The sequence below is a fragment of the Agelaius tricolor genome, unplaced genomic scaffold (assembly GCF_023055355.1).
Source record: "Agelaius tricolor isolate 1412-34295 unplaced genomic scaffold, bAgeTri1.0.p SCAF_35, whole genome shotgun sequence".
In the NCBI taxonomy this organism is placed as follows: Eukaryota; Metazoa; Chordata; class Aves; order Passeriformes; family Icteridae; genus Agelaius; species Agelaius tricolor.
Window position 1 is genome coordinate 6,065,064 of NW_027269295.1, and position 23,589 is coordinate 6,088,652.

At 41.2% G+C, this 23,589-nt stretch overlaps 1 protein-coding gene across 3 annotated transcripts in view; it reads left to right on the forward strand.

Moving 5' to 3' along the window:
* ABCC3 (ATP binding cassette subfamily C member 3) overlaps positions 1-23,589 on the forward strand; it is a 47,675-nt gene that overhangs the window by 20,367 nt on the left and 3,719 nt on the right. The window contains exons 8-27 of one of the 3 annotated variants that reach the window (XM_071452692.1): positions 2,621-2,839; positions 5,527-5,704; positions 6,459-6,620; positions 7,618-7,710; positions 9,014-9,217; positions 10,441-10,587; positions 10,981-11,068; positions 11,840-11,906; positions 13,049-13,175; positions 13,485-13,661; positions 14,504-14,671; positions 15,393-15,576; positions 16,486-16,591; positions 17,275-17,428; positions 18,802-19,009; positions 19,778-20,088; positions 20,815-21,014; positions 21,116-21,242; positions 22,203-22,304; positions 23,253-23,399. In XM_071452692.1, coding sequence (XP_071308793.1) covers positions 2,621-2,839; positions 5,527-5,704; positions 6,459-6,620; positions 7,618-7,710; positions 9,014-9,217; positions 10,441-10,587; positions 10,981-11,068; positions 11,840-11,906; positions 13,049-13,175; positions 13,485-13,661; positions 14,504-14,671; positions 15,393-15,576; positions 16,486-16,591; positions 17,275-17,428; positions 18,802-19,009; positions 19,778-20,088; positions 20,815-21,014; positions 21,116-21,242; positions 22,203-22,304; positions 23,253-23,399 — 3,169 coding nt within the window. Of the gene's footprint in view, positions 1-2,620; positions 2,840-5,526; positions 5,705-6,458; positions 6,621-7,617; positions 7,711-9,013; positions 9,218-10,440; positions 10,588-10,980; positions 11,069-11,839; positions 11,907-13,048; positions 13,176-13,484; positions 13,662-14,503; positions 14,672-15,392; positions 15,577-16,485; positions 16,592-17,274; positions 17,429-18,801; positions 19,010-19,777; positions 20,089-20,814; positions 21,015-21,115; positions 21,243-22,202; positions 22,305-23,252; positions 23,400-23,589 lie in introns of those variants that run through there. The other 2 variants (XR_011683341.1, XM_071452693.1) reach the window with 2 other exon arrangements.

Consider the following 23,589-nt stretch of genomic DNA (forward strand, 5'->3'; position numbering starts at 1 on the left):
GATTCTAAGATAGGGAAAAGAGCAAAAACAAAGCAAATTACTGCACTCCAAATTGCTGTGCTACATGGAACTCCGAAAGCTCTACTTATTCTTCAGTTATAAGTAGATATTTTCTATTACTTCCTGTCATATAACATTAGTGGTAGTTGCTTGAGAGACATTGTAAATACTTTTTTTTCCTTTCAACTCTCATTAAATCTGCTCTGAGCAAGCTTTTATGACATTTAAATGCTGTGTCAATTTATACACACGTTGAAAGTGTGATGAAAAGTGTTTGTGGTGTACATAGTAGTAATTTATTTTTAAAAACTTAATCAGTTGCACCTCTGACATAGCTAACGCTTTAAACTTTTGTGGTAATGATTATCACATATCTGTTGTTCCCAAACTTTTTTTGTATCGCTGCTGTCTTGTGAGTTACTGTTAAATAATTGCTAAGAATTAATTTGTTTCTTGTGAGTTACAGGAGAAACCAGCATGGATTTAAAATGTTACTATAGATAGTAAAGCACACAAAGAGTATTTTTCCTTTCTTTTGCTCTCTTTGCTTATATGGCTGAAGTTTCTACTCCCTCACTTTACTGATAAGTGCAGTTTCTTCTGAGAAAGTTAGAACTATGCTGGATGGAGAAGAGAGAGCTGGAATGCATTTTCTCTCATTTTTAGTTAGCTTCTGATTTTAGAGACTGTCCTTATGAAGACATATTGAAGATGCAGAGCCATATCAGCACCAAAACATATGTGTATTTTCCCATGAGATAAATCAGTACCTATTATCTGCCCTGCTATAAATAATGGCAACCAGACACATGCTCTTTGCTTTGATTAAAAGCTGGGTGTGAGCAGTCCCACACACTGCCGAAAACCTGACCTCACCTAACTACAGGTAGTAAACACTAAAAGTGCATTTTCTCCCTTTGGGACTCTTAGCTGCAAGAGAACCATTGCTTTGCTATAGCTCAGTGTAATAAACATTTTTAATAGCAAAAATTAAGGGGCAAGTAGTCTTGTTTCTTCAAATCTTTCAATGAGTTTAACAGTCTGGTTGCCAGAAAAACAAGGCTTTTCTCATAAACTCTCCAGGTTTGATCTGGAAGACAAAGACAACACTGTTCGTTCTTGTCTGGGGGGAAAAAAATAAATTGACTGGTTTAGGTTCTCCCCCTGCCCTCTAGCTTTATTGCAAAAATGTTGGGATTTGCAAATGGCTTTTTCTGAAAGGATGTGGACAAGTTTATACATGTGGACTGTTAGCCTCAATGATCACAGTGAATGCTCACAGGCTGTTGGAATTATTTGACTCTGCAGCTAGCCAGCTCCAAAACATCTGCACAGTCTTTATAAAAAATTCATAAATTCAACCTGACTTGGTAGTACTTACAAGTTATTTTTCAAATGCCTTGTGGTAAATATTCACTGTTTCTAGGGTGTCTTTTCCATCTGTTTTTTCTTGTAGAGCTTATGTGCCCCAGATTAATTTCATTCTCCCTGTTCCACCTGGACTTAACTTTCCTGTCTGACATTCAGGAAATTTTTCATTAGTCCCATAGCCCCCAGGAAACAATATCAATTTGATATTTTCTGGTAGAAGAGTTGCCAGGCTGATGTTTGAGAGCAATTCATGGAGGAAATAATTTCCCAGAGCCTACCCTTTGTTGATGGGCAACAGAAGTCAGGCACCTAAACCCCAAAGGGGCTTCTACAAAACCTGCCTGGAGCCCTCAAGAGAAGTTTAGGCATATTGGGCCCATTTTTCATCAGTCAGTCTAAAAGAGTACTCGTGAAAGAATCACTTTTGTTAGCTTATTTGGCAGTGGGAGAGCGGCAAAAAGTACAAAAGGAATCCTAGAATCCTGGAATCATTAAGGTTGGAAAAAACCCCTACAATTATTGACTCCAATGGTTAACAAAATGGTTGCAGATAAACAGGGTTTAAATGCCTCAATTGTCAACTGAATAAAATTTGGGTACCAAAACCCAAGGTTTCTCTCCTGGAATAATCTGAACAGCTGTGGTCCAGATCTTGGGGATGGCCCAGTTTTGAAGGTGCTGTGGTTCCTACTCAATTTCAAGTTTCCAGAAATGCAAAACTTTGTATTTTGAGAGTACTGTGCCTGTTGCAATGGCTGTCACCCCAGGGGGATTAATTCTGCTTCTCTGGAAGCAGCTGTGTGATCAATAAGGGTACAGGTTTAGCACAACTACTGATTGAACAAGAACACAGGCTCAGAAGGAGTAGGTGAGGGTGCCTTGTGTGGGATGTCCATAGCACTTCTTTGAGGATTCCTATACAAGAAATTGGAGATCCAAAGTCAATTCTGTCCTCTAAGGAAGTCCAGCTTTCCTCTCCTCCTCCTTTGGGTCTCGTTCTCATGTCATGGTGATTGATTTTGTGGCCTATGGATTGCACCCCCCCTAAGTACTGCAGAAAAAAAAGAAAATAAGACTCAATTGCACAAGAGTGGCTGATCCTGAGCATACCTTGATGGTGCTGGAAGTCTTGCTGTTGGTCAGTAGCAGAGGAGGGTGCAGAATTTGGGGTGTTCCCCCAGTGCTGTTCACACAGGACAGTGCCATTCTCATTGTCAGTTGTCTCGTGTAATTTGTTTTGTTTCCCTAGGAAAGAGGATGTGTCGTACATGAGGAAATCAACCCATGTACAGAATCATGCTGGTGGCAGCCCAGAGGAAGCAGAAGTCCTGATCAGAAACAAAAAGCACAATAGGAAACCTTCCTTTCTCAAGGCTTTGTTGAGGACCTTTGGGCCATACTTCTTAATTGGCTCCTTCTTCAAGTTGATACAAGACCTACTCTCTTTTGTCAACCCTCAGCTATTAAGGTAGGTTTACTCTGTGAGTAGTTTCTATGTGTGATCCCTGTGGTTGCTTGGCTTTGGCACAGGGCAATTGTTTTTGAAATAAAGAGTTAGTTTCCCTCACAGTGCCACATGTGTATGCTCCCTCACCTTCCCCCTGCAATGCTGTGAGACATGAGTTCTTTGTTGTGGACTCAGCTGTAAATTGGACAAGCTTCACTGAAATGCTCCAGTTATAAATCTCCCATCGCTGTGGGCAGCTTTGACTTAGAAATTACATGTCGCTGTGTGATCCAGTCCAAAGCAATTTCTCCCCATTTCTAAAGGATTAGCTGTGAAATCAAAGTGAAGCATTGCTGGCTGGATCCAGTGGTCTCTGAATATCTGATATCCTCATATGTGGATGGTGGTTGCAGCTGTGGTGTGACTTGATGTGCAGATGTTGTCTGATGCTCCAGTATGTAGTGCTCTGGCCAGACTGCTATCATCTGGGAAAGGTTTTGGGTCGTTTAGATGAGTTCATATGCTCTTAGTTGTGTTCAGCAATGAGAATGTGAGAGGCACAGTTGCAGTGAATTTCCATGTGAAAGAAAATTATAGTTCTATTAAAAAAAAAAAAAACAGAGGAAGTGGTTATGAAAAAAGTGGTCTGTTCTCAAATTCTCTTTGTATGAGGAACACCTCTACCTTCCATCTCCAGGGGGGCCAGTTGCTCAGCCTGATCCATAAAGGAATTTGCACAGTCCCTGCATTTTTTTCTTTATTAGTATTTTTCTTAAAGTGAGGAATTCAGCAGAAAATCATTAGCTAGGAAGAAAGCAATAGTGGAATTACCAGCATTTCTACCTAACAATTATTAATAGAAAAGCACAAAGTCCTATTAATGCCTGAAGGAGGAATGGAACTTGGGTGGAGGTCACAGGTGGATGTAGGGAAAGGGAGAAGAGAAGGCTCTGCTCCTATTTGAGTATCTCTTAAAAATAACCCGCATTCTGAGATCATGTTGTTCTGTGGGTGGTTTATGATATACCCAAAAATTTGCTAAAAAGAGGGTCTGACCAAGTATGGTGACATTTAATAGCAGACAGTCTGTCTTCTCCCAGAGCCCCTGCTGAAGAGGAGGCTGCTGGCTGCCTCCTGAGAACACATTAAGTGTAACATATTCTGGGAATTTCTCAAATTTGCATGAATTCCTGAATACGTTTCAGTGATATCTCAAGGCATATTATGGTGAATTCCTTCTCAAGTCTAAATTCCTGCAGTCTGGGAAAATGCCCTTCTGATAGTAGGGGAAGATGAAAAAGCAATGGCTCTCTGGCAGACTGCATGTAAGATAGTTTCATGTTTCTAAAAAGATTGGTGGATCCCTGGGACTACTGAGAAGAGGTTTTCCCTGAAGCTGTTCCCTTTTGCAGAATGAATGAATGGAGCAGTGCAGAAATAAGATTTCTCTGGACTGAAAAAAGAAAGATGTAGCAACCTCATGCTTCTACTACAAAGCTTTGGTTGCCTGATTTGTAGTTTCCAGGTGTGACTGTGGTCACAAGGGTTTTCAGGATGAAGAAGAGATGAGAATGTTGACTCTATGATCAGAAGGTTTGATTTATTATTTTATGATATATGTTACATTAAGACTATACTAAAAAGCAATAGAAAGGAAAAGGTTTCTTCAGAAGCTAGCTAAGCTAAAAATAGACAAGAATGAATAACAAAGATCTGTGTCTCAGACAGAGCAAGAGCTAGCTCTGCCATGAGTAGTCAAGAAATTTAAACACTTACAGGAGACCAATCATGAGTCTACCTGTTGCATTCCACAGCAGCAGATAACTATTGTTTACTTTTGGTTGCTGAAACTGCAGCTTCTCACAAGGAAAAATCCTAAGAAAGGATTTTTCATGAAAGATGTCTGTGACATCCAGGTCCATTTTTCTCCTGCTGATTGTTTGAACCATGGAGCAAAATCTCTTTTTCTCTTATATTTTGACAGTTCGGTATTCTGATCAGCAGACTGAAAACACAAACATGATTTTTGAGAGCACTGGACATTGCCATGTGTCACTCTGCTTGTTTGCTGTGTGCCAGTGTGCAGCTCTAGCAATGAGAGCAGCTGAGAGGAGTAAGAAAGGACTTACCAATAAAAGCTGCTATAGCCATCTTAATGGTACCATTTTACAAAAAACAGTAGGAGTGAAGGACTCTTTATGCATCCATCCAGGAGGATGTCTTTTAATTTGGCACTTTTTTTTTTTGTGGGAAAACACCCCAGGCAGAAGTACTCAGGCTGCTTGAAGATGATTTGGGTAAGAAGCTGGTTTTGCCTGCCCTGCTGCACTGCCTTATTCTGTCCTATCATTCACCTCTTGCCCTGGGGGCCTCCCTAACAGAGCTCAGACAGTGCACTGTGTGTTTAAACCCTGAATCTCAGGGGAAACCAAGAGTTTCTCTTCATATTTCATTTTCAGGCTCATTTACAAATGGACTTTGTCACTGGCAGAGCTGCAGGTTTTGCTGTTGGATCTTTGCAATGTTGTTTGACTGAAATCATAACTCAACCTATGTCCTGGAGAGCTGTTTGCTTTTTGTTGTTAGGGAGAGGATGTGGCAGGATGCTGTAGTTGGGAGAAGCTGTGTTATGTCCCATTAAATTTGATGTATGGTTTTTAAATTTTTGTTTCTTTTTCCTTTTCCTTCCTTACTCTGCTGACAAACAGTGTATTAATCGGCTTCATTAAGAACAAAGATGCCCCAGCCTGGTGGGGATTTTTGATTGCAGCTCTGATGTTTATCTGCGCTGTGCTGCAGACACTCGTCCTTCACCAGCACTTCCAGTACTGCATTGTTACTGGGATGAGGCTAAGGACTGGGATCACTGGGGTGATATACCGAAAGGTAAGGCTGGAAGCATTTTGTGGGCTAGAATACCAGCCAGGCAAGTGTGCTCAGTTCTCACATATTTAGGGAAGGTTAGGCATGTTGGAGAGGAGTAGCCTCCTGGAATATAAAAGATTGGGGGTTTGGTGAGTTTTTAGGAGTACCTCTTTAATGCTTTACAGAATTTTCCAGTGAGCAGTAGTGTAATATGGGTGTTCTGCTAGGTTACTAGACATACCAATACTAGTCCACTTTAAATGCAGGAAGAAGAGAGACTTAGATTAGATGTAAGGAAGAAATTCTTCCATGTGAGGGTGGGGAGGATCTGGCACAGGGTGCCCAGAGGAGCTATGGCTACTCCATTCCTGTAAGTGTCTAAGGCCAGGTTGGATGGGGCTTGGAGCGACCTGGGATAGGGGAAGTTGTCCCTGCCCATTGAAGAGGGGTTGGAACTTTAAATTTCCTTTCCACCCAAACCATTCCACAGTTTGGAAGAGGGATCTAGGAGAAGAACATGTTTATGCTATGAGTCGATCAGACCCAATGAGATTTTCTTCAGATTGCTATGCGCTGCTTAAGCTGGAGATGCTCATAAGCAAAACCATTTCATGAGCTCTTGTTCCTTGGAGATCAGGAATGGATATAGGTGAATTATTTTATTCTTTTTGGAGAAGCACATTATTCTTGGACAGTGTCATTTTGCTAATAATTGAGGATTTGTTCTCCATGTGTATCAAGATTGTGAATGCATTGACACTCTCTCCCTTGTCAGTCCTTAGTGATCACAAACTCAGCAAAGCGCTCATCTACTGTTGGAGAAATTGTCAACCTAATGTCAGTGGATGCCCAACGTTTCATGGACCTGATGACTTTCCTGAACATGTTGTGGTCTGCACCACTCCAGATATTTCTAGCTTTGTATTTCCTCTGGCAGGTACAGACATTGTCACAATTCATCTAAATAATGTGCAGGCTTTTTCTTTTTCTTTTTTCTTTTTTTTTTTTTTTTTTTTTTTTTTGTCACTTTGACATGCCACTGTGTTTTTTACCAACTTAAAGTGTTCGGTCCTGTAGTAAAAGGGTGCTGTACAGCCTCACTTAATGTCTTAATTATTTTGTTCCACTGATAGGCCAGATGGGCATTTGAAACAGAATGTTTCCTTTGTCTTTCTCCCGTCCTTGCTCGAGTTTGATGGGCTCAGTCTTGGACTCTTGTTCCCAGTAGTTGATACAAATGAGAGCTTGAAGGTAGTGGTTTAGAGACCAAACCAAACAAAAACCTGGATGTAGGAAATATCATGTATAGAGATTATATCCTGCTACATAAAGAAGTTTTGTGCAAGTCAATGTGAGACAAATCTCACCTGGAAAAACCATAATTTTTCATTTGCTACATTGTGACATTGTTTCAGGTTTATTCCAGGTTTAGTTTGAACACTGGCTTTCAGACTTGGTTTTCCGCAATTAATGTCTTTTACTGCATAAAACAGTAGCACCAACTTAACTATATTGATTACAACTCAAAAGTCATTAAATTGCAGCAGCTCTGAATTACTTCTCTGCTGGAAGCTGAGCTCTGGTTACCAGCAGTTTGTATGCTTGTAGTCACACTGAGGTACTGGGTTAATTCCATAATTACAGTTCCCTTGGTCAGAGAAAAATCCAGAGAAAAGTTCCTATCACCGATACAACAACAACAATAATAATAGTTATTATTGTTATTTTCATTGTTATTATTATCATTTTTATTCAAAGTGGTCCCTTGTTTTTCTGTCTCCTCTTCACAGTTGCTCTGTGGAATCACAACACTTCACTGGGATAAGTTCAACTTGTCAACATTGATTTCTGTTTCTATCACTTATTGTTGTTTTAGTGCTGACTGTAGTGCTGACACTTGGGTACAACAACTTACTCTTTCTTTTTAAATCAAGACTTTAGGGCCTTCTGTGCTGGCTGGAGTTGCTGTGATGGTCTTACTTATCCCATTTAACTCTGCAATAGCAATAAAAACCAGAGCATTCCAGGTAACGTAGCAGCAGAGGAGGTAATGTTACATGAGTTGGCAGCTGTGCTATGAGAAATGAAGACATCTGGGGTTGTTAATAAGATGCCATTTGCAACAATTTACTTATGAGTAAGAATGTACTGATATATTAATAACTGTATCATGTTAGATAATTTTTCCATAGTGAATTGAATGCAATTTAAGGGAAAAAAGCCTTCTGTCATTGAGCCAGTGGCTTCTTCATACCTCTGGAGCAAGCAGCTTTTGGGATTAGCAAGAGGTTTCTTTGTCTCCATATCCCTTCATCTGGTATCTTCCTCTAGGACTATCTAGAGTAAGGCATATGAATGCTGTTCTTTAAGCTGCAAATGAATGTTTTCAGAGGTGGCAGCTAAAACCTGACAGTTTGAGTTTTATGCTAAAAACCAGTGTTGATGTTCACTGCTGCTTAGCTGGGCCAAATTTCATTTACTATCTTAAGGGAAAATGATCCTTTATTCCTTTCTTTGTAGTCTAGTTCTCTCTAGTCATGGAAAGCTAAAAAAATACCAATATAACAGTGCCCTCTGGCTTTGTGCTAGAAAAAAATCTAATAATTGGCTTCTGCTATGCAGCCTATCAGACTGTTTGGAAGATTAAAAAAGAAATTAAAAGTCAATCTGTTGGTGTAAAAAAAGGTAAGAGTTGGATATAAATTAGGACTTTTAAGCACAGCCTTAGTAACAGTGATATTATTATATGCCTTAAAAAGACATACAGGCATCTCTTGGATGATGACATGTTAGTAATAACAGTCCTTTTCTCCCTTGCCCATTATAAGATGCATAACTTGCTGTGCATATGTGTGTGAATTTTGTCTATAAATTTGAGCAGGGATGTTTTTATTTTAATAACTGAATGAAAGACTGTATTTTAGTACATAGGAAAAAAAACCCTAGAAGTAGCCACAATTTTCAAGGGATAAGAAATAAAATGTGCAAACAAGGAAGAAAAAAATCTGAAGAAGTCAAAGGAAATGATAGGATAGTATTTTTGTGAAGTGGCTGAATCTTTCTTTAGGATGGTTTAAAAATGTAGCTCTTAAGAGTTAAAATGAGCGGAAGGCTTTTATACTCTGCTTTCCAGTCACTTCCTTTGATTTCTCATGTCTCTGGAGGTAGACTAACTTGCACAATAAGTTCATAACGGTGTGGCTTTCTGTAATTACCTTTTGCATCCTCTTCAGAAATAGCCTGAGGGCCGTGACAGCTGTGAGACATATGTTGAAAACTCTCCTGTAGTCCTGACTGTGACTCTGTCTCCTGTGTTTACCAATAACCCAGGTGGAACAAATGCGATACAAAGACTCCCGCATTAAATTAATGAACGAGATCCTGGGTGGCATCAAGGTGCTGAAGCTCTATGCTTGGGAACCATCCTTTTCAGAAAAGGTCCTGGAGATACGGAAGAATGAGCTGAAAGTTTTGAAAAAATCTGCCTATCTCAACTCTTTGTCCACCTTTGCCTGGATCAGCGCACCCTTCCTGGTAAATTAAATTTTCATGGCTCCCTAAGCTGTACAAGTATACCCTTGAAGGATAAGCCTGAGGCTTTCTGCTTGCTAATGTACATAGAAATAAAATGTAAAGTTTTTGAAGAAATTATTCACATGCTTTGATACAGAGTTCCCTGTTCTCGAAAGCCCTTTTGTTAATCAGTATTAAAGTATTTTGTGATAAAGCCTGCCAGTGAAAGCTGGGAATAGCTGTCACAGGAGAATTTCCAACCACTTCAAAGTATTTCCCATAACAAATTAAAACTAGAATTTGAAACCTCAGAGAAATCCATGAATAGCAAAATAGCAAAAGAAACTTTAATTGAGTCAGTCAGGACAACATCTGTCTTTAGCTCTCATTTCTACCTTCATGTTGCAGTGCTCTGCTTGTTTTAGTGAGAGAGGGAGTTGTTAAATTATTCTACAGCTCAAAAAAGATTTAATGTGAAAACTGAAGCCCAAATGATAATGTTACCGACTCTGAAATGCATTTTCCTCAATTTTGTCTTTTCCTCTATTTTCTACTTCAGTGGACTGTGATCCCTTTTGCAGAAAGGGTTTTAGTGAATAAAACCATTCAGATAAGTCCGTAGTCAAAACTATTCCCAGCCAATTTTTCTCGAGATCTAAGGCCCAGCCCTGCAGGAATGATCTGATCAGCCTGGAGATCTGATCAAGCCCCTTTCATAGTTCCTTAAAGTCATTGCACTTCCTTCAGTGCACATTCCTCTTCCTGCTCATTGTGAGTTTGCTGCACAGGATGATCCTTCCACAGTGGATGGCCCCTGTTATACAGCAAGCCAGCAAAGAACTTGGATTTCACTTCCTTTTCTACTGATTAGTGAATCTCGTTTGCTTAGCCTGCAGTTGACAATGGGAAAATTTGCTTGGGTGGAGCTGGAAGAAACCACAACCCGATAGAAGCTTTTCCTTTTTATTTACCCGAGTCCTGTAGTTCACCTCTTGAAACTCTTAGTTCAACTGAATGTAGCCACTAGAAACCTGTCAGGTCTTTTATTTTGTGTACCCTTTTTCTGTACCTACTTGTCCATAGAACTTGAGATTTTTAAAGCATGTTGAAAAGGTCAGAAACAAGAAATTTTCCCAGTTTTGTGGTTGGTACTTTTATTTCCAAGATGCCTGGTATATTCTGACATTTTAAAAGTACTCAATCCTGATAGGCATCTTGCAGTAAACTCCCTTTCTGGCTTTCAGGTAGCACTAACAACATTTGCTGTGTATGTCTCTGTGGATGAGAAGAACATCCTGGATGCAGAAAAGGCTTTTGTCTCTCTGTCCTTGTTCAATATCTTGAAGTTTCCCCTCAATATGCTTCCACAAGTCATTAGCAACATTGCACAGGTAAGGAGGGCCTGGAGCACAGGTTGTTCTGAAAAATTTGAACTGAAAGAACATATCCTTGATTTCTGGAATGCAGAGATCCCTTGCATCTGCCTATTTTAGCGCTTTTCCTTTTAATATCCTTTCCTGCTCTTCTGCATTGGAAAGCCTGACATCATCTAAGTGAGCCTGTGTGAATTTTGCTTTGCTCAGATAAACTCAGCTTGGTGTGAGAAATTTCACAGTTAAAAGCTTGAATCTCAGCATAAGACTCATTGCAGGGGAAGAATGACTCACTGTTCAGGAAGCCCATGGGGGGAAGCTCAAGGCACTGTGCATGCTTTCTTTTTCAGTAGTAAGAGCGTTAAGTCCTCATTAAAAGAATGACGAAATAATGCCACATTCTTTTCCTAGACAAGTGTTTCCCTAAAGAGAATTCAGCAGTTCCTGAGCCATGATGAACTTAATCCAAATTGTGTGGAAAAAAAAGTGATTGCACCAGGTAAAGATGTTGATATTTTTCTTAGCTATGCAAATGCAGCAGACTTATCTCTCTTGGACTGGTTGAGCTAGGAAAAAAAGCCAAAAAGAAAATAACAATGTTAATCTTAAGTTTTAAAAAAGGGAAGAAGCTGGTGCTCTGAAAGTGTTTGGTGTTCAGGCTGTGTGGAAATCAGAAAAGTTTCTGGCCACAGTTCTGAGCTGGTTGGGCCTGAGTTTGCATCTGCAATGTACCAGATGCTAACAGCGCTGAATATGGAATGCATCTGCTGACTATGGGCAGCAAGACTTGTTCAAACCTTTCACACTGCACAAATGCTCAAGAGCTTTGTGAACAGTTTTGATTACTTCTGTTCAAAACAGAAGTAGCCCTAAACAGTTGAGCAAGCCAGGTGTGGCAAGCAAAAAACTGCAGAGTGTCAAAGTTAATCTGATAAATCAAAGTAAACATCATGCAGTGATCTCCTACTGATTTGAAAAGAGTTTCTGAAGTAAAGTTGGGGTGATGCTGAACAGCACATGTTGGGAGCAGCCCCACCAGGGCAGGGTGAAGCAGGGCATCTTTTCAGCTCCCTAGATCTGGCAGGTCACAGTCTATAGCTGAAGCGACAGTCAGTTATTTTCACTCTGAAGAAGCCTGTGCTTCCCATGCCAGCAGAAAAGGGAAGTGCAGTGTGTGTAAATAAAGATCCCTCTGTCAGCCTGTTCTCAGTTGTGCTGTTATGAGTAACACATTTCCTGCCTCTCTTGTTGTTGTGTTTTTGCCACACAGGCAATGCCATCAGTGTAAGAAATGCGACATTCAGCTGGGGAAAGGAGCTTAAGCCAACACTGAAAGAGTAAGATTTCTTTGTGCAGTTGCAATACAATATTTACCTGGTCTCTGGCTCTTGGGAGGTCTGTTTGAAAGGTGTCTGGTAAAAACTATGCATCACATGTCAGCATTTCTTCACCTTTAAAACATGGAGCTCGTGCCTCGTGGTCTTTAAGCTTTATAGAACAGGGCTTTAAGGCTTTAACTTCACAGGAACCAGCATAAAATAGTTACCTATTGAAAGACAGGCTCCATAAATTTCTTAAATAGGCATTTTTTAACTGAAGCATTGTATAAATTAGATTGATCTGATGGATTTTGAGGGCAGTTAGGATGTTCTGTGTTGGGACCAAGGTGTCCCAGCAGTGGTCTGTTACTTGAAGAGGCTTGTGGCAGATTCATCTCTGTGGCAGTGGAAAAGCCATCTTTAGACCATGGGGGTGAATGTTTTGCACATTTGCCTCCTTAAATGAACAGAAAGAAAATTTGCCTGGAAGCATATATACCTTCTGTTATGCATAAGGATATATATGTAAATAGAAGTTTGGCTGGATTTCACTAGTGAAAAGCGCTTTGGCCGCAAAGAGACTGTGTCTCTTTGTCAGTCATTTTTGTATCAGTTCACCTTCAGGGCCTAAAGTAGTACCTTTAAGAACACAGTAGGGAAAACAGTAAAGGATTTTAATTGGGGAAGTCCTGTTTTTCTTGTGTCATTGTGAATCCTATTTACCAGCACAGGAAATACAGTTCTGAAGTGGTTTGAACATTTTTAGATGGGACATATTCACTCACTACTTTTATACATTTGCTTTTGGTTTTAAAATCAAACCCCAAAATACTTCTGGAAGATTGTCTGTTTTCAAAATGCTTATTAACTTAATTTGACTTGCTGATGGATTGATACAACACAGCAAAGAGTCTTAGAAGGCTTGTTAACAATCCTACTGCTTTAGCAACCAGCAAGATATATTATGCTGGGTTTTCATTTGCTCCTCAAGTTATGGTTACAGTTGATTGCATGCAAGAAAGAGAGGAGAAAACCAGTGACCAAACTTTGCTTATTATATCCAGTCAGGCTGTGACTGTGTATTTCAGCCCTGGTTTAAACACCGCTGATGTCTTTAGTAAACTAATGTTCAATTAATTTCGAGCTTATTTCCTCCACAGTATAAATATGTTGATCCCCAGTGGTTCTTTGGTTGCCATTGTTGGCCATGTTGGCTGTGGGAAGTCTTCTCTGGTGTCTGCTCTCCTGGGTGAAATGGAAAAGCTGGAAGGAGAAGTGGCTGTGAAGGTTGGTGGTTTTTTATGAAACCATTTAATGATGGTAGGGAAATGTGCTGCTTATGCCTGCCCTTGCCTAGAATGCACCTCAGGCTCCAGAGGGAATTCTAGTTGCTCCTCTGGCAGCTTGTCTGCATGTTTGAGTTTTGCCCAGTTTTATATGAAGTTAGTTTCCTGATTTGATCAATGATACATGAGCAGTTAGCGCACATATCCATATAATGTGAATGTATAGGAACCATATACATGCTGAAGATCTTACTCAGAGTATGAATTCATGCTTGTTATGAGTCAGAGATTTTCTCTCTCCTTTTTCTAGGGTTCTGTTGCTTATGTGCCTCAACAAGCCTGGATCCAGAATGCCACGCTGAAAGATAACATTTTGTTTGGCCAAGCTCCTAATGAGGAAAAATACCAAGATGCCCTGGAGGCCTGTGCTTTAAAAACTGATCTAGAAGTGCTGCCAGGAGGAGATCAAACTGAGATAGGAGAGAAGGTAATTTTTTTTAGGTAGATTTTTATTTTCAAGTCAGACCTGCCTGGTGATTCCTGTTCTAGCTAAGGAGAGAACACTGTAAAGTCAGCACTTTGTTTGATTTGATCTTCACAATGGCATCCCTGCTACAATCAACACCAAAACATGCAGGGCAGTTGTCCGGAAAGCACTTGACTTGAATGTTTTCTTAATTTCAGGCTTGTGTGTGTGTTGTGGTGCAGAATTACACGTCCAGCCCTGGAAGACCAGAGTGCCCTCTATTTGTCATGAATTGTAAAGGTGCATCTGTCCAGAATCACTGAAGGCCTTCCTTTTCCTGTAGGGATTGAAAGGGAGGGAACAGATGGTTTTACTTCAAGGGAAAAAAAAATATGATCATCCCTTAACACATTTTAATGAGAAACGCTTACATCTGTGTTTAACAACAAATATATTATTTTTTCATAGGCTACTGAGTCTGAGCTAGATTACATGATATGGTGTGTAGATGGGGATTTGTGTATAAAAGGAAATATGTGGAAGATGTTCCAGGTGCCACAGCCCTGCTTTGAAGTTTGCATTTTACATCCTGGTTGACAGTTTTGCTTTTTATAGTTTTGTGTTTTAACAGCTCCCTTTAGGAGCTTATTAAAAAGAGACTTACTGCATCTCCAGTTTGCTGGGTGAGTGGAAAGTTTGGCAATTAGCAGGCAGATCTAGAGGCATTCTGTGCCTGTCTCTGGGTGGGTTGTTTTCTTCAGTGTTTCATGTTTCAATTTCGCACCCAAGTGCTGGGCTGGGTGAGAACCATGAGAAGTCAGAGCTTTTGAGTGACAGATTTGTTCTCTCCTGTCTCCCTCCAGGGCATCAACCTGTCAGGGGGGCAGCGGCAGCGTGTGAGCCTGGCCCGTGCCGTGTACAGCAGCTCAGATATTTTCCTGCTGGACGATCCCCTGTCTGCCGTGGACTCTCATGTGGCCAAGCACATCTTCGACAAAGTCATTGGCCCGGATGGGGTCCTGAAGGGAAAAGTAAACTGGGCTTTAGATCCTCTTAAAAACACACACAAACTCAGGAACACGGAAGCTGTTTCACCACCCAGGCCTTAGTGACAGCTCCTTCCTGAAATTCTGTGTGTAGCTGGCAACACGTGTACCTTTCCTCACAGCCCGGGCTGTGGCAAAATGCTGCTCGCACATGTCCAGGAACACTGTGGTCTGGTCAGAATGTGTACATGCAGAAACCTGCCCTGTCTTTTAAAATCCTTTCTCTATGAGATCTCCAAAAAACAAGGCATGTGCTGGAACGTGCACAGGCTGGTAGTGTTAATTCTTGTTTCTTGGGGGCAGCGCAGTCAGGAAGCGGCACCAAATATGGATGTTACAGAGGATTTTGGCAACAACAACCCAAACTGCAGTGGTTTTGCTGCACCTTCCACTCCTGCTGCCATCTTCTCAGATCATCTTGAAGCTCAAAAGGGAAGGGCTGCAAAGAAAATCATCATAAGGGAAGGAGGGAATGATAATTCAGTGTGTTTACTTTCCTCTCTCAGCAGTAGGAGCAAAGCGACTTCATGTACATCATGTCAAGCTAATTTGCCTAATGTGGACAGTGTTCTTTCACTGTGCATTTCACTTTGACACGATAATTCATTCCCTGTCCCAAAAAGGTATTTGGCTTGCTGAGTACTGTCAGTCCCCACAGTGCAAATGAAGGATATGTGGTTTTTTTTTTTTCCTTTTCCCTATCCAGACCCGAATCCTGGTAACCCACGGCATTAGCTTCCTACCTCGGGTAGACTATATATATGTCCTGGTAGATGGCAAAATCTCTGAAATGGGATCTTACCAAGAGCTTCTGAAACAAAACAAGGCCTTTGCAGAATTCCTCCGGAATTATGCACTGGATGAAGACATTGAAGAGGATGAACCAACAAGTACAGTATTATTTTTTCTTAAAACATGTCTTCTTCTGTCAACAAGATTACAGATATTTTCTCTGTTAAGTGTCCCCTGGTTCTTCATGGCATTTGCCTTTCTGCACTACCATGAAAATTATTGTCTGTGGCCAGGTCTGTACAACTGAGAAATCTTTTTCACTAATTTCTTTCAAAATTTTGTGTGGTTTGTCCTAGAAGAAAGCAAACTTGTCTTAGAAATTATTTTAAACTTGGGAATTTATTTTACAATTAGAAAGGTCAAGCTCAGCAAAAGACACAATAGCCAAGAATAAACTGGGCTTGGTATGAAAGGGGCTACCCAGAGTCTGGTGTGTTTTTTCTTTATATGTGATTGTGGTATTTTTCATGTAGCAAAGTCCAAATGAAATTTTAATCTTGGGTTGCTTTTCAGCTTGGTTTGATTCTGACAAAATGATGCAAGATAAAAGCATTCTGGTGGATGTTTCCCCTGTGTGATAGTGTTCCCATGCCTCTGCACTGCTGCTCTCCAGCCTGGCAGAGGAGTATGCGTGGCACCTTCCAGCCACAGCAGAGGCTTGCAGGACTCCTGATGTGACTCCCCCAGCCCAGGCTCATGTCTAGAATGTGCCAAATTAGTGAATTTAGCTACAACCAACTCTTAACACAGGGAATAGCCTGGCATTCTGATTGGTTAAAGGGATGTGATATAAGTGCATTTGGCAGCCAACCTACATCACAAGATCTTTGCAATTTCATTAGAAGTGATGCACAGAAGGGATATACACAAAGCTAGAGGGGAGCTTATGCATTATGATTTTCCTGGGAGGTGGGGGTGTGGGTTTGTTTTCATGGCCTTCCTTTTTATAGCCACCTTTCTCTGTGCTTTCCTATGACAGAAAATTGAGGTGTGATCTTGTCTTGCAGTGCTGGAGGAGGAAGAAGTGCTGCTGGCTGAAGACACCCTGAGCATCCACACAGACCTGGCTGATAACGAGCCCGTGACAAACGAGGTCCGCAAACAGTTTCTTAGGTAAACATGAGGTCCTTGCTATTCTAGTCTGTGTCTGGGGTAAAAAACATCTTTCAGATGTCAGTCACATTCTGCTTCTCCATCTGGGCTTCAGTTTCCTCAATTTCCTCTCATAAATAAATTGCTTTAGTATCCTTTTAAAAATAAATGTGAACACTCAAGATCAAACATCTATTCCTTCTGTATTCTTTTCAGTCTGGACTGAACTAATTTCTAAAAGCAGCTCTCTGGTTCTCAGATAACACCACTGTGTGTATATACCCACACAATGGTGAACTGCTGCCAGATGTGTGAAAAATAAACTCCTTGCATTGCACCTTTCCATTGGGAGCCTTGGAAATCTTTTGAAGGTTTTTATAATCATACCCATCAGTGCTGTCCAGCTACTGCTGATAGGAAAACAGAGAAGCTCAGGGTTTAGATTGAAATGTCTGCCTTGTCATGAAGCTTCTAAAGGCCTTTCCTAAAGAGCTCAGGCTCTGCCACAGCCTTTCTTAGATCCTGTATTTCTGGCATCCCTGAACATGCAGAGAGGTGGAAGAAGCATCCACAGCTATAAGTGAGGCTGGCATGGGAACTTAGTGGAAGAGCTGGGAATAAATCCAATTCACTACATCCCAACCTTGGCTTAGCACTGCCACAATATGCCCTTTTTCTCCTAATGACTCTTTTGTTTTAACTAGGCAACTTAGTGTAGTGTCTTCTGAGGGAGGAGAATGTCCCAACAAAATGTCAACGAAACGAAGAGTCTGTGAGAAGAAGTCAGCAGAGCCTCCTCTTCCAAGAAAAAGTCCTAATGAGAAACTTATTCAGGCCGAAACCACTGAAACAGGCACGGTATGGTTTGATTCCCCCCTCCCCTTTTCTGCCTTTTTTTTTCTGTTTGAAAAAAAATCCCCTTTATTTTAACATTAGATCCAGTTCTGTTAAATATGTGTATAAATCACAGCTGCAGGCTTTAGGCCTTAATCTGGTGACCACTGATCATTCAGATTAGGGATTTTGGCAGAGATTTTGGCACCTAGGTAGCCCTATATATTTAGGAGAGCAAAAAAAAAGGAAAAAATAATCTCTTCCAGTTCCCTCCACAGTCACCCAATACTGCAGAGCCCTGCATTCCATCAGCCCTGCCTTTGTCTCGCAGAGCTTTCAGCACTGGTTTTTAAACTGTTTGCCTGCTGCTGAGTCCAGCTGCAGCACTGGGTTACACGAACCAGCTGCATCTGGGTGCCAGTGAGGCTGTTCTGCATAAATACCTGCCAACCTAAGTACAGAGCACTTTGTGCTTGTAGGTACAAAGGGGCTGTATTCCTCCTGAGTAGGGCCAGGGAGAGAAATAGGAACAAGAAAAAAGAAAAGATGGGAACACAAAAGTTAAAGAAAGGAACAGCAGATGGAAGAGGAGCAGGGAGGTTTGATAAAGAAAAAGCCCCTTCCCTCCACTTCAGAAGGCTCAGTGTGTCCTGTTTAGTCTGATGTACATGATCCATGGCACAGACCTGCTTTTTCTGTGGATTATTTTAGCCTTCAAAGTCACTAATCAACAGCACTTGTTCTTTTAATTATTCCTCCTTATCCTTTTTACTAAGCACTGAGTTTTGTCCCAAGTCTCTTTTTGCTTCTCTGCCTTTTTGCACTACCTTAGAGACAGCACCTTTACTTCTTGCTGTTTATGTTCTTGTTGGATTGCATTAGCATTTGGTACCTCATTTAAGTTGCTGTGAAGACACAGAGTGGAGGCATGTTCAACACTTTTGCTTAAATAGGCCATTTAAAGTTGTCTTGAGTACGATACTCCTGCCAAGTTGCTTCTACTTCCTGAAAATCTTGGCTCCTATTCTTATTACCCATCTTTTGCTGCTATTTCATCTGGCTTCTTTCTTTTTTTTTTTTTTCTTCCCCCTCTGGCATAGTCTTAAAAATTAAAAACTCCACGAAAGTAATGAAATACCAATCCTCAACATGGAGGAGAAGAGTATTTCACAGAGGTTTCTGACTTGTTTTGAAAGCCATCATCCTGACATGGAGCTCAGGCAGATGAACCTTTCTCTGTGGTGTTTAGGAGTTCAGGCAGTTTTGAGTTAGGCTGGTGTCAGAGTGTGTTAAAGTTTTGTCAGCAGTTCCTCTCACAAAGAATGTTTCTATCTCGTAATTCTCTTTAAACTCCTTGTGTGGGTTGTGCAAATCAGCTTTAGTGTGTGATTTTGCAGGTAAAGCTAGCAGTGTTCTGGCAGTACACGAAGGCTATCGGCCCTGTCATTTCTTTGGTGATCTGTTTCCTGTATTGCTGTCAAAATGCTGCTGCCATCGGGGCCAATGTGTGGCTCAGTGACTGGACCAATGAACCGGTAGTAAATGGGACTCAACACAACACAGCCATGAGAATTGGGGTCTACGCTGCCCTGGGCCTCTTGCAAGGTGAGGGCAGGTAAAATCATCATACCCCAATGTTTTGGAATGAGGTATTAGGTCAGAAAGCCGTGGCACCAGTTGCTAGTGGTCCAAAAGGATGATAAGTTTAGATTACATATTAGGAAGAAATTATTTATTGTGCTGGAGGTGAGGCCCTGGCACAGGATGCCCGGAGAAGCTGTGGCTGCCCCATCCCAAGGCCAGGTTGGATGGATCTCTGAGCAGGCTGGGATAGTGGTGGTGGGGTTGGAACTGGGTGATCTTATAGGCCTCTTCCAACCCAAACCATTCTGTGATTCTATGATTCTATGAAAATTTCCCCACAGCTCCTATCCTAAACAAGAGAGCTCATGTAACCTAACACAGTCTGAGGTCAGCCCAACGCTTTTAATTTTGTTGTGAAGCCCTTGAGGGGGCTGGACAGGTGATGTGGAAGCTTGAGAGAGGCAAGTTGGAAAGAAAACATGAACATTTCAGTGCAGAAGGGGATGAAGGGTTGGGGTGAAGTTGTAACATTAGGACATCATGGAGGATTGTGGAAAACAGCAGGGAGATGGTTATGTATCTGTTTTCCATAGTGAGGATGGTGAATCCTGTGGATGTTCCTGTGCCTTAGGCAGCAGTGGATGCAATGCCGATGTGCACAGGAAGAGAGGGTGGGCAGGAAATAAAGTGAAGTAAAACAAGCTTGGACTACAACAGGAACTGCCAAAGGTCAGGGAAGCTGTGAATCATGGACATCATGGGATAACACATCTGCTCCTCACCTGCCAGGGCTCATAGTGCTGATCTGCTCCTTCACCCTGGCCATGGGGGGCATCAATGCTGCCCGGACCCTCCATGCTGCACTGCTGGAGAACAAATTCCACACACCACAGTCATTCTATGACACTACCCCGACTGGGCGCATCATCAACCGTTTCTCCAAGGACATCTACGTCATTGATGAGGTCATCCCACCCACCATCCTCATGTTCCTGGGGACATTCTTCACCTCCTTGTCCACCATGATCGTTATCATAGCGAGCACTCCACTCTTTGCTGTGGTTATAGTCCCACTGGCAATTCTCTACTTCTTTGTTCAGGTAACTGGAAAAATGTGTGACAACTATTGCAATTATTCCATTCCTTTTCTTTTTAGGGAAAACAACATTGATTTGTGGGTAAAATGGAAATACCTGAAGTAGCTATGTGTTTATATAAACAAAACATTATTTACTTTTTTCAGAAAAAGAAATGTCCTGCAAGATGTGGCCATAAAACAGATAGACATAAACTTTTTTAGCTTTTAAGTAATAAAAAGTAAGCTTATTGCTAAAGCCAGCACTGCAGTGCATGCCAATATATTAAATGTGGATATATTTGACATACTGATACATTTTCAAAGTAGTTAGGAATTAAAATGTTGAAAATAGAAAGCATCAATTTTATTGATTTCTGAGCCATAATCAAGCTTATTTTACAGACTGTAAATAGAGACCTGATAATGGAGGTGCAAATGCACAATTTGTTTTCTTGGAAAATGAGGCTCCTACAAATGGATTCATTCTGCTTGATTATATTAACTAAATTTAAAGGGACATAAATAAATTCAACTTTCAGTCTATAGAAATTGCAGTTACCCAATACTCTTGTGGAATGATGTAAAGGTAACTTTCTTGGTACTCTTCTTAATTTTGGACAATATTTTAGAGGGTTGAAGTGCATTAGTAGCAATCTCCTTTAAATCCTTAACCTAAGAAATTCTTCACTGTTAATTTAAAAAGTGAAAATATTTAATGAACCTTTCAATTTCCTGTGAAAAATGGCAGCGATTCTATGTCGCAACCTCCCGCCAGCTGAAGCGCCTGGAGTCTGTGAGCAGATCCCCAATCTACTCCCACTTCTCAGAGACTGTGTCAGGGGCCAGTGTCATCAGAGCCTACAGGAGAGTGAAGGCCTTTGTGGACATCAGTGATCTGAAGGTAGATGAAAATCAGAAGAGTTATTATCCTGGCATAGTGTCAAACAGGTAAAACATAATTTCTTGTTTTCACTTAGATAACCCTGTTTGCAAAATTGGTCCCAGGCTCCCACTTTTCCCACACTGCTTTACCCCTGCATTCTTCCCAGGTGGCTGGGCATCCGAGTTGAGTTTGTGGGGAACTGCATTGTCCTTTTTGCTGCCCTTTTTGCTGTGATTGGTAGGAACAGCCTGAATGCTGGCCTGGTGGGACTGTCAGTGTCCTATGCGTTACAGGTACATGTTACAGCTTTATTGAGGGGGTGTACATTTTTGTAGATGATATGGATATATTTCCAATAATCTAAGTGCTTGCTAAAGCTGGAGTTAATAGGGAAATAATTAAAATGAGTAGTGGGATGTTTGGAAAACAGAGATTCACACTGGATGCTGAAATCATCAGCAAGCTCACATGAAGGAGGATCTCAGGGCACTTTGGGAGCATCAAGGCTGTGCTGCACCCCAGTACCTTCAGGGGTGGCGCATGGGAGTGCCAGAACATGAGTAAGGGCCAGAACATCAAGAACAGACCATTTGAGCAGTGTGGCTTAATGTGTTGTGCATCAATCCTGCTGTGCAGCACATTGGTGTGTCCAGGTAATTACAGGCAGATCAGTAGGACTTATAATTAGACAAAGCAAACTGTAGTGACCCAGGCTGTGGAGAATGTAGCAGATTTAATGGCCTCACTCTTGCCAGAAGCATTTTAGGTACCCTGAGTATGCAAAGTTGCTGTTAGCAGTTTTCCAGTGAAACACGTGATTTGGGGAATGACTTCCTTCCAGCTTTTTTTGAGAGGGGCAAGTGTTAAATCAGCAAGAAGCATCATCATAATCTTCTTCATGTAAGCTCTTGATAATCTGTATATTTCTTGTCCCAGTAACTGTATTAATTTTAATGCAAAGGTAATGATCTCATTTGTAGCATTAATGTGAATCCATGTCTTAAAAGCAGGGTCTGCTGTTGTTGGAGGTTTTTGGGGTTAGGTTTTTCTGTGGCTTTTTTGGGGGGTTTTTGGTGTTTTGTTTGTTGCTGGGGTTTTGTATGTTTTGAGGGGGTTGTTTTGGGGGGAGTTGTTTTGGTTTTGTTGGGGGGTTGTTTGAAGCTTTGTTTTGTTTCGTTTGTTTTGGTTTTATGGTTTTTTATTATATGCATTGTTCCTCTGTGGGTGATATTTAGTTCCTTGACTTCCCCAAGGTGACCTTGTCTCTGAATTGGATGGTCCGAATGACTTCTGAACTTGAAACCAATATTGTGGCTGTGGAAAGAATAAAAGAATATTCAGAAACTGAAACAGAGGTCAGCTACCACAAGTCCAGCATGCTCAGCAACAAGATGAAAATTTTAATGCACGCATGTACATGGTCCTTCTTGAGGCTCTTGAGATGGTTCCTGCTCTGAGAGTTATCATTTAACCTGAACAAATGTCGTGCTCTGAACTGTAATTTATTCTATCACAGCTCCAAATTATTATTGCTGTCATGCAGCCTGTGCTTAGCATCTCATTTTCTGCTGCTGTGAGTGGCTATGGCACAGGAGATGAGCTTCACATCAGAATATTGGTCCCTTTGTGTTTGAAGTATTTGATGCACAGTCTCACCTGTGTGGCTGGTGCAATGGTCCTGCTCATGAGCAGAGCTGCAGTACAATTATCAGGTCTTACACATGTTTTCAATAGTACTTCTATTTAATCAACTTAATCAGTCCTCACCTCCCATGAGAAAACTTCTCTAGGTTCACTGTACTGCTAATCATCCAATTGCCTACCTTTGCTGCCAAAGACTTCTGAAGCTGGCAGATGGAGCTGTGCCAGGAAAGCTACTCTCTGGACACACTGGTTTGTTAGTCCTATGTGCACACTAAGAATTAAGAAATGGAGGAGACCTGCACTAAACAGTTCTGGAGATCAAATATTTAACCTGGAACAAAAAAGATAGCTAGACAAGATGTGTGATAGGTGTTATAAACCATAGCTTGAGCTGGCAGAAAACTGACAGTGTTCTGTTAAAGCTGATGGGAAAATATTTATATCCATTGAGGATTCATCCCTCTGTGCTCAGAGTTTTTTCCTGTTAACTTCACTACAAAGACAAATGGGTGGATACTTAGGACCCCATGTTTTTTCCCCATTATTATAAATTTATTCAATCATGGAGATTTCATTTATCAGATAAAATGCTTTTATCTGAGCTTGAATTATTTTTTCTCAAGCCTATGTGAGGCATTTCTGACTTCTGTTTTCCTCAGGCTCCCTGGATCATTGAGGGCAAGAGTCCCCCAGAAAACTGGCCATCCAAGGGAGACCTGGAGTTTGTGAATTATTCAGTGAGGTACAGGAAGGGCCTAGATCTGGTGCTGAAGGATCTAAACCTCCAAGTGCATGGTGGAGAAAAGGTGAGTTACCAGCTGAATGTCTGCTTGAACTTTGCTCTGGGCATCCGGTGACAGCTGTGGAGTAGAGGAGAGGGTCTAGAGGAACACTGATGCCAGTGCAGGAGCCAGCAGTGATGCCTGTGCTGTCCATGTGCCAGCATCCTCCTGGCTGGAAAGCAGTAGAGTGAATTGCATGGCACTTTCTGGACTT